Source organism: Silurus meridionalis, chromosome 23 (assembly GCF_014805685.1).
Source record: "Silurus meridionalis isolate SWU-2019-XX chromosome 23, ASM1480568v1, whole genome shotgun sequence".
Lineage (NCBI taxonomy): Eukaryota > Metazoa > Chordata > Actinopteri > Siluriformes > Siluridae > Silurus > Silurus meridionalis.
Genome location: NC_060906.1, coordinates 2,725,538 through 2,736,588, shown reverse-complemented (window position 1 = coordinate 2,736,588; position 11,051 = coordinate 2,725,538). Strand labels below are relative to the sequence as shown.

The 11,051-nt window shown below is 45.0% G+C and overlaps 2 protein-coding genes across 2 annotated transcripts in view; one reads left to right on the top strand and one right to left on the bottom strand.

The window, feature by feature from the left end:
* The window catches only part of LOC124376841 (NACHT, LRR and PYD domains-containing protein 14-like), a 216,556-nt gene that overhangs the window by 21,572 nt on the left and 183,933 nt on the right, over positions 1-11,051 (top strand). The gene's annotated exons all lie outside the window — the stretch shown is intronic.
* Positions 5,127-11,051, bottom strand: part of LOC124377340 (ribonuclease inhibitor-like) — a 351,047-nt gene continuing 345,122 nt past the window's right edge. The window contains exons 5-6 of the mRNA XM_046836771.1: positions 6,405-6,578; positions 5,127-6,020 (exon numbers count right to left, since the gene is read on the bottom strand). Of these exons, the coding sequence (XP_046692727.1) occupies positions 6,017-6,020; positions 6,405-6,578 (178 nt within the window). The 3' untranslated portion in view covers positions 5,127-6,016. The remainder of the gene's footprint in view (positions 6,021-6,404; positions 6,579-11,051) is intronic.

Here is an 11,051-nt window from a genome sequence, read left to right as displayed (position 1 = left end):
ACAAATACTTATTAGGTTTATTGCCATGTTCATACAATCTTTGCTTTGAAAATACTATTTTAGTGTTAGCCTGCTGCGATAACGAGTCTAAGGAGGCATGTCTGACACTCAGTTTATCCAAATTAACAGAAGAAGGATCATTTACATTACATAATTGGTAGCCGTTTGGAGTTCTAATTCCAGGCCTTCCTGCTTCTTTGTTTGTTTCTGTTTTTTTGTAATAGAAGAGAATATAGCCAATCCTCTGATGTAGGCTTTACAAGTCTCCCACAACAGGGATGAATCATCAAATGACCTGTATTAACTGACCAAAAGTATCTTGAATTCAGAACTAAGATGTGAAATAAATGTACTATCTTTAAGCAATAACGTGTTGAATCTCCAGCGCTTAGTAGATTTTGAAGGTCTTCCCACCTCCAGTATTACCATAGAATGATCAGAAACAACAGTATTACACACAGCACAACTGAAGATATGTTGCAAAATTGCACTAGGAACAAAAAAAGAATCAATCCTAGAATACGACTTATGAGGAGGGGAGTAAAATGTAAATTCTGTGTGGAGTGGGTTAAGAGTACGCCAGACATCAGTGTAGCCCAACTCTTCACACAAAGCAGATAAAGTTTTAGATTGCTTAGAGGGAGGGCAATACTTAGAAGGGCGTCTATCCAATAAAGGATTTAATAAACAGTTAAAATCCCCCCCTATAATCACCATGCCGTATGCAATGTCTAACAGATACGAAAAAGCATTAGTAAGAAACTCAGGAGCAAAACCCGGCGGGAGATACACATTCAAAAGGGTCTCCTCTCCATTCAACAACCCCCTAACAACAACATAACAGCCTCACTTAACACTATCCTTAACACTATTCAAGATCTTAAAATGTACATTTCTATTTACCAGGATAGCGACCCCCTACTGCTAGTTGTAAAGGAAAAGAAATACATTTGACCATTCCACTTACACTGGAGATAAAAATTTGAGAACATTTTATAAACAATTGAACAATTCTGAAATAATGTCATCTTCACTGCTCAACAGTCGGAGAACCCCACTGCTCATGCCACCGCGTCAGCCACCTCGGCGCCCGCCCCGCCAACAGCACCTAGGTGTGTGGTTCATCTGCCGACTCCCGAGCGCTTCGCAGGACAACCAGGGGAGTGCCCTCCGTTCCTGTTGAGCTGTGAAATTACTTTTCAGCTTCAGCCTTCTTCTTTTCCGGATGAACTCACCAAGGTGGCCTATGTGATCTCCCTGCTTTCGGGTAAGGCCAAACGGTGGGCCACGGCGGAGTAGGAATGCCGTTCCTCGGTCTGTGCCTCCTATCGCGCATTCTCTGAGGAGCTACGCAAGATCTTCGACTCAGCCACCCCGGCAGGGCGCTGCCCGGTCGTTGTTCCAGACCATTCAAGACGGGCGATCTGTCGCTCAATACGCAACGGATTTCTGCACCGCCGTGGCCGAGAGTTAGTGGGATTCCACGGCGCTTTTTATTGCGGTATTGACCTGTTGCCGGGAACTGCTCCTCCCCGAGGCCGCCTCTACCACCTGACTGGTCCTGAAAGGGAAGCTATGGCGGACTACATCCGGGAGTCCCTCGCTTCTGGGATCATCCGCCCTTCCTCCTCCCCAGCGGGGGCAGGTTTCTTTTTTGTGGAAAAGAAGGACAAGAGCCTCCGCCCCTGCATCGACTACCGAGGGCTTAACTCCATCACTGTTAAGAACCGGTACCCCTTGCCTTTGATGTCCACGGCCTTTCAGCTCCTTCAGGGAGCCACCGTCTTTACCAAACTCGACCTCCGCAACGAGGCGGAACAGGCCTTTCTGGAGCTCAAGACCCGGTTCACGTCTGCACCTGTTCTTACCCTGCCTGATTCATGCCGGCAATTTGTTGTGGAGGTTGATGCCTCGGACAAGGGTGTGGGGGCCATTCTGTCTCAGAGAGGTGCCACCGACAACCGCCTCCATCCGTGTGCCTTCTTTTCACGCCGACTCTGTCCCGCGGAACAGAACTACTCCATTGGGGATCGCAAGCTGCTGGCAGTCAAGCTGGTGCTTGAGGAATGGCGTCATTGGTTGGAGGGTGCCAAACACCCGTTCATTGTGTGGACGGACCATCGCAACCTGGAGTATCTGTGGGCAGCCAAGCGCCTCAACCCCCGGCAGGCCAGGTGGGGGCTGTTTTTTGCCCGTTTTTGCTTTACCCTCTCCTACCGCCCGGGCTCCAAGAACTGTAAACCGGATGCCCTGTCCCGACTGGGTTCCTGCGGCGAGGAGGAAGGCGAAGAACCGTGTCACATCCTGCCCCCATCCGTTTCCGTCAGCGTCCTTCGTTTGGACATTAAACACATTAAACCTCCCAGCTTCTGCTGCAGCACGTGTTCCGGCTCCATGGTCTCCCTAGTAATATCGTCTCGGATCGGGGTCCGCAGTTCACTGCCAATTTTTGGAAGGAGTTCTGCCACCTCCTGGGTATCTCGGTCAGCTTGTCCTCCGGGTTTCACCCGCAGACCAACGGGCAAGCTGAGAGGTTAAACCAGGACCTGTAGACAGCCCTTCGCATCCTTTGCACTGACAACAACGCTTCCTGGGCTTCGCAATTCATTTGGGCCGAATATGCCCATAATACTCTGCCGTCCTCAACTACTGGTCTCTCCCCGTTCCAAGCCACTTATGGCTATCACCCGCCCATTTTTTTATCTCAGGAAGTTGAGACCTCAGTACCCTCAGCCGGTGCTTTGGTCAGGCGCTGCCGCCGTGCCTGGAGGAAGACCCGGGTAGCTCTCCTCAGGTCTTCCCACTGCTATGCCTGCTGGGCCAACCGCGGACGCCGACCAGCGCCCGTTTACTGCCCCGGCCAGAGGGTTTGGCTCTCTACCAAGGACCTGCCACTGAGGGTCGCATGCAGGAAACTGGCCCCTCGTTTTATTGGACCTTTTCCTATATCCAAGGTGCTCAATCCTGCGGCCGTCTGCCTCTGCCTTCCCAGAGTCTTCCGTGTCCATCCCACCTTTCATGTTTCGCACCTCAAACCTGTCCAGGGTCGTTGGCGGGGGCCCGGCCTTCACTGTGCGCTGTCTCCTACGCTCCAGGCGCAGGGGTCGGGGCTTACAGTACCTTGTGGACTGGGAGGGCTACGGCCCTGAGGAGCGCTCTTGGGTCCCTGCGCGTCACATTTTGGATCCCGGCCTTATTTCCTGTTTCCACCGTGATCATCCGGACCAGCCTGGTGGGCCGTCTGGTGCCGGCCTGAGGGGGGGGGGGTACTGTTAGACAGCGGCGCGGGCACTGCCGGTGCTTCCACTTCCGGGGTAGCGCGAACCCGCAATCGTCCAGGCCCCCATCTTGCCATCACATAAATAGACACGGTTTGCTCTCGCTCGCTGCCTGATTGTCTCGTTGGCTTCCGTGTTTTTCGTTGAGACTTCCCTGTCCCTCGGTTTTGTTTTTTCCCGTATTTTGCTTTCAGTTTCGGATCTTCCGGTTTCTTTTCTTCTTTGTTTTCCGCATTTCGCGCGTGCCGCCCGTCAGCTTTGCTTTGCTTTTTTTTTTTTTTTTCATTCACAAATTCCCGCTCTCCTATTTTCTCGGGGTTTTGCCGCCTGGCGGTCATGTGTTTTTGTTTGTTCTCTCTGTTTATATGCGCTTTTGGTGGACTATTTCACCTGAAGGACTATACGTTTTTGACCCTGTTTTTGTGGATTACTTTACACAGGGGACCATAAGTTTTCAGACAGCTTGTTTTTGTGTGGATTACTTTACACAGGGGACCATAAATTTTCGGACATCTTGCTTTTGTGTGGATTACTTTACACAGGGGACCATAAGTTTTCGGACACCTTGCTTTTGTGTGGATTACTTTACACAGGGGACCATAAGTTTTCAGACACCTTGTTTTTGTGTGGATTACTTTACACAGGGGACCATAAGTTTTCGGACATCTTGCTTTTGTGTGGATTACTTTACACAGGGGACCATAAGTTTTTGGACACTTTGTTTTTGTGTGCTTTCTTGATTATTTTTGCATTAAAGACTTATGTTTTGCTTTATTGCTGCGTCCTGCATTTGGGTCCTACTTTTGCACCACTGACATGACCACTGCGGACTGATTGGGTGATGAACGCATGGAAGGAACCATATGTTTTTAAAGAAGGTTCTGATAAACATTTGCATTCACTCTGCCATGTAGCTGTATAAGAGGCCCAACTCCTGCTGCAGAAAACATGCCCCAAACCATGACACTTCCTCCTCCACTTTTCTCTGACTTCTTTACACACTTTGGGTTCAGTCTTTCTCCAGTTTGTCGCCGAACATAATGTTTCCCATCGGACCCAAATAAATCAAACTTGCTTTTATCACTAAAGTGAACTTTGGACCAGTTCTCCTCTGTCCACACAACATGCTCCTCATCAAAGCTCAGTCTAGCCTTTTGATTCTTTCTGCTAATGAGAGGTTTGGTCACTGCAAAGTGGGCTTTCAGTCCAAATGCTCTTAAACGTGACGAGACAGATCCTTACCCTGTTCGGCGCTGAACTGGTAGCAATTCCAGCTGCACTGTGGAAATGATTGCCCATTGAGATCCTCTGCAGTATCCTGTCCTCTCTTGTATCTGTCTTCCGTGGACGACCAGCCTTCTTGGCGGACTTGAATGAGTTTGTGAAGTTGTAAAGATTCAATATTCTTAAAATCACAGATTTGGAACGACCAACTTGTCTTGCTATGGCTGATAGGGTCATCCCTTTGGCCTTCATCTGGACAACCTGCTGCCGGAGAATTTCAGTCACTTTAGAAGGGCCCACCATCTTGCAGAGTCAGTGAAACTGGAAGTTAGGCTGCCAGTTAAATAGTGGTTGACAGATAATCAAGGAAATTAGCACCAGGTGCCAGATTAACACCAATAACTGGGAGGTATCTGAAAGTGTTCTCTAATTTTGATCAGTGTGTTTTCTGCAAAATAATGTTTTTTTGAAAATGCTTTAGTTATTTTGTGGAAAAGGTGCTCTGGTAGCATGGTATAGACAGGACAAAAACACCTTCAACTGTTGAGCAGTGAAGATGACATTATTTCAGAATTGTTCAATTGTTTATAAATTGTTCTCTAATTTTGATCTCCAGTTTATGTTCAAGATTAGAGCGCCCCCTGTTATTCAGATGGGTCTCTTGCAACAGGGCCAAATCAACAAGCTTTTTACTTATTCAATCGAAGACCTTCTGGATTTTTACTTTACCATGCAAACCCCTTACATTCCAATTTAGAAACTCTTACATTTCTATTAACCCTCTATACACGGTATATTCTGATGCAATGAGGGCACAAAGAAGCGACTGAAAATAAACTGAAGCCTTCCATTCATACAATCTTCTGCAAAAATGGAAAAGGGAGCATATTCCCTTCTCATGAAGGGAACTCAAGTCCCGAAGAACCATCCTTTCTGTTCAGAAAATCCCGAACAGAATACTTTCAAACACAGAAGAAAACAAGCATCCCAACATCGTCCACACCGCTCAGCCACAACTATAATTTTTCAGTCTGTTTAGTGTTCTTCACTTATTACTTACAGTCTCTTATTCAGCGCTAATCTGGGCACCACAAGGTGTAGTTTAAACAACACCCCCAGTTAAGAATCAGACACAGAGTTGAGTGGAGGAGAACTGTCATTTGCAGCACGTCGTACATGCTGCTCCTTCTGAGTAATGAACTCTAAGACTGCTGCAGGTGTGCACAGAACCTTGGTGGTGTTCCCAATGGTTACTCGCAACTTAGCTGGGTAGAACATTGCATGGCGAGCTCCAATCTCCTGCAAGCGCTGTTTAGCTGAATCAAATTCCACTAACACTCCTCTACACTCACACAGACACACACGCGCGCACAGGCATGCTGGTCCACAAACACACACACGAGATTGTTCCTAGATGTATAAAGGAAGAATTTGCAAGAAATCTGCGGAAAAAAAAAGCAGAAAAACTGGCAACACGCCTACTGCTCTCGTTCTCTAAACACCACGCTCACCCTTCACCTGCGCAGAGAGAGAGAGAAAGAGTGAGTGTGTGTGTGTGTGTGTGGTGTGTGTATGTATATGTGTTTGTGTGTGTGTGTTTGTGTGAGTGAGTGAGTGAGTGAGTGAAAGAGAGAGTAAGAGAGAAATCAGGACATGTGTATGTAGTTTGTGTTACTGAAAGTGAACTCTAACAGTTTCACAGTCATTTCAGACACATTGCAGTGGTTCTAAGACATGTTTTGTGCTGCAGCTTCACACATACGTACATCAGACCCAAAGCCTCTGTGACAAATCATCAGTGTGCAGTGAAAAGAAACAAACTTCCTCCTCAGAACATTAATGCTGAACCTACTCAGTGTTACTGAGGAGCAGGTCATGTGACTCTCAGAGAGATGATCTTACCTCAGTGTCTCCAGTTTACAGTAAGGATTCTCCAGTACAGCAGAGAGACACTTCACTCCTGAGTCTCCTACTTTATTCCAAGACAGATCCAGATCTCTCAGGTGTGAGGGGTTTGATCTCAGAGCTGAAGCGAGAGCAGCACAGCCTTCATCTGACACTCCACAACCACCCAACCTGCAGATACACAATGACACACACTTCACTCTCTCAGTTTCTACACATTACACATCCTGTGCATTCTCCCTTGTTCCTGCAGTGTTGGTGTGAGAACCTTCATCGTTCTGCAAACGGAGCAGAGGGGAATCTCCGACAATGAAGAATAATATGGTAAGACGTCTAGAAACAGGTTGAAAAAGCAATGATGAAGATTTGAAGATGATGTGTGTGTGTTATGGTGGACCGTCTCCCTTCTCTTGTCCAATCACAAGATAATATTAAACCTGACCAATGATTATTGCTGTGATTGAGATTCCTGTCATTATGTGTACAAGAGGTGTAAAGGTATTGCTGCTTTCTGTTCAAAGTCATGAATCAGGTTCTTTCTCTCTGTTTAACTGGAGTTTTATTCACACATGGATCTAATTCTCAGTGCATTAATGATTAGTGGAAGTGAGAAGTTTCATTACTGATAGATTTGTTCTGGATGTTGTACTGCTACAGCAAATTACACCTGAAAAACAACACTGTATACAACAATTCACTGCAGCTTTTAGTGAGTTCTTGTGTCTCTCAGAGATGATCTTACCTCAGATCTTTCACTTTACACTCAGGATTCTCCAGTAGAGCAGAGAGACGCTTCACTCCTGAGTCTTCTAGTTTATTCCAGACAGATCCAGTGTATTGACAGTCAGATGCAGTTCTCTCAGACTGGAGGTTTCTGAGTTGAGCACTGAGGTCAGAGCTTTTCCACTTCTCCTGTAATTTCACTGCATCTGATACTGAAGGAAATAAAAGATAATGAACAGAAATGCAGAAGATCAAACAAGTTCTCAAAGCTTCACTGCAGCGTCTCACTTTCAACATCACACATCAGTTGAACACAATGATTAAATGGTGGAATAATAGGAATTGACAGTCGGAGATGTTCAGATTTGGCTTGGCGAGAGTTTCAGCTGAGGAACATCATCACACACACGTTGTATAAACATGGAGGATGAGATCCGGGAATCCAAATGGGAAAGTAAGAGAGTCTGATCTAAAAGGTTTCTAAGAGGAGAAAGGAAAAGTCTAAAGAGTCCTGCAGAGTTCAATTCATCTGAACAGCTCAGACCTTTGATTTGTTCTCAACACTGTAACAGTAGAACAATTTCATTCAGCTTCACTTACATTGCTTTTCTGGATGCTGCAATCACAGGCATCACTCTCACAAGAATCTCATCTCTGATCTTATCTGGAGTGTTGTATTTATTCAGGTCAAATTCCTCCAGATCCTGTGCTGATGTCAGTAACACAAACACCAGAGCAGACCACTGTGAAGGAGAAAGTTCACTTTGTGCTCCAGATTTCAGATACTGCTGGATTTCCTCCACTAGAGAATCATCACCCAGTTCATTCAGACAGTGGAACAGATTGATGGATTTCTCTGTAGAAAGATCTTCACTGATCTTCTTCTTGATGTACTGAACTGTTTCCTCTTTGTTCTGGGAGCTACTTCCTGTCTGTGTTATAAAGGAATGTAGAAGTTTCTGATTGGACTCGAGTGAGAGACCCAGAAGAAAGCGGAGGAAAAGATCCAGATGTCCAGTCTGACTTTTAAAGCCTGATCTACAGCACTCCTGTGAACATCTAAAAGTGTCCTACAGTCCTGATTCTGTTTAAGAACATCTAATAGTATCCTCCAGACCTGATTCCATTTAAGAACTTTTCTCTGCTCCTTCATGAAGGTGAGGTGCACATACAGAGCTGCGAAATGTTCCTGAATGCTCAGATGAACAAAGCAGTACACTTTACTCTGGTGAAGCCCAAACTCCTCTCTAAAGATCTGCGTACACACACCTGAATACACTGCTGCTTCTGTCACATCAATGTCACACTCTCTCAGGTCTTCCTCATAGAAGATCAGGTTTTTTTTTCTCCAGCTGCTGGAAAGCCAGTTTCCCCAGTTTGAGAAGCATTTCTTCATCGCTCTCCTGCTTCTGTAGGTACTTCTCTCTTATAAGGTTGGTCTGAATGATGAGGAAGTGTGTGTACATTTGAGTCAGAGTCTTGGGGATCTCTCCACTCTCTGCTTCACCCAACATTCTCTCTAGAACAGCAGCTGAAATCCAGCAGAACACTGGGATGTGGCACATGATGTAGAGGCTTCTTAATGACTTCAGGTGTGTGATGATCTTATTGGCCAGGTCCTGATCACTGATCCTCTTCCTGAAGTACTCCTCCTTCTGAGGGTCATTGAACCCTCGTACCTCTGTGACTTGATGGACACACTCAGAGGATTTGATCAGCTGCTGCTGGTCTGGAGGTGATCCAGATGAGAGCAGAGGGAAGCAGGTTCCCTTTGATCAGGTTTATCAGCAGCACATGCACTGGTGCTGATTCAGTTACATCACACACTCTCACATTCTTCTGAAATCCAGAGGAAAACGACACTCATCCAAACCATCAAAATGAACAAAACCTTCTCCAACCTGGAAATGTCCATTTCTTTCATCTCCTTAAAAAACACATGAAGGAGCTCCACCAGACTCAGTTTCTGCTCCTTCATCAAATTCAGCTCTCTGAAAGGAAGTGGGACTATGAGGTGGATGTCCTGATTTGTTTTCCCTTCAGCCCAGTCCAAAACAAACTTCTGCACAGACACTGTTTTTCCAATTCCAGCTATTCCCTTAGTCAGAACTTTCCTGATGGGGTCTACATCTTGTTCAGATAAGGGCTTTTTCAGAATTCTCCTGGTGGCTTTGTCTTGTTCAGGTAGGGGTTTAAAGATGTCACTGCATTTGATTGGTGTGTCCTCAATTGGGTTCCTCCTGGATGCTGCCTCGATCTGTTTCACCTCATGTTCTTTATTGACGTCTCCACTGTCTCCCTCTGTGATGTAGAGCTCTGTGTAGATCTCATTCAGGAGGGTTCGGTTTTCCTGCTTTAGCATCAATCCATTCAAACACTGAAACTTCTTCATCAGATTGAACTTGAACTTCTTCTGGAATTCATCTGCAGCAGTGGATTCTGGGTCATGTCTGTGACAGGGTGAAGAAGGAAGACATGGTGAGACATGGGCTCCAATGTTTAGAGTATTAGTTCACATTTTTCCTGCTAGATAGATCTTTATGATGTTCTTACTGTGGATTTACTTTATTCTACTGGAGGTTTTCTATCATCTAATCACTCTGTAGTTACTAACAGCAGAGAGCTTTAGAATAGCAGTGTGTCAGTGTCACAGTCATGGTGTTGGTTTTGATCGTACCCTGTAGCTGTGATGATGTTCTTCTCTTCTGTCTCCTGCCTTCTGTAGAACACTGGGAACAAAACAACAAGTGTTAAAGATCTCAACATTCCTCACTTTAATACTGGAGTCTAAACCTGAACACAAATTGTACTACAATAATTGTAGTGAGAGCAGGAACACTTGGAGAACACAGAGCTGAATACAACTCCAACATTGTGCACCTGGAGAATTAAATGTGCTCCTGTTTTCATTTCACACTTTTTCCTACTTTTCTATTCTTCCAACACAAACCTCCAAAAGTACTGGAACAGGAAGTCCAGTTCTTTGGGTTTTTGCTCGACACGTAAGACATTTGGATTTGAGAGTAAACGATGAAAATGAAACAATAGATCAGAATTCCAGCTTTCAGTTCCTGATCTTTACATCTAGATGTGTTACATCACTTAGAACACTGCACTGAAACTTTCAGGAAATGAAAGCTGACATTTTGATCTCTCGTCTCACATGGTTTTGGGAAGTGGGAGTTTAGGTTGAGGAAAATGCTGATTTTCATCCTAAATCAATTCTGTTTTCTCTCTTTGTAGTTTACTGTAGAAAATTATAGAAATGTGTATTTGTGGTGTCCCTCACATGTCCCTTTGTTCACAGCTGTTCCTCTGTGTTGTTTCCACTTCCTGACTATTATAGAAAAGGCATCAGACAGCATTTCATTTTCTCTAAAATCAGGAAAGAAGATACAGTGGAATAGGGATTTTCCTGACTCGTGTCGGTATCGTCTTTTGAAGCCTGTATGGAAACACATCTCATATTGTGTCTTTAGTTATTGTCTCATGCCGACTCTTTACTGTTTAACTGCATGGTTCATTTTTATAAAGACACCATTTTACTTACAATCAACAAAACTTGGTATTTTTTCTCAAGTTTGAAAATAGCTGATAGAGAGAGATTTTAGTGCACACTTGTGGAGGTGGGGAAGTGTTTGAGCGCTGGTGTGTGACTGGAGGGTGGAGGAAGAGGAATTGAGTGGTGAAGAGAAAGAGGAACTGAGTGGTGAGGATCCTGTGTTTAGTGTCATTAATGAGTGCTGTACTGCAGTGTGCAGTTTGTGCCTTAAACTATAAAAAGAGCAGATACAAGAGATTTGAAACAGAGACAGCTGAACGTCCAAAGACATTGTGTGTCTTTCTCCACATTTATTCTGAAGAGAAGAAAATACCTGAATGCAACAAAATTAAGGTGTTTTGTTGTTTATATAAGTGTTT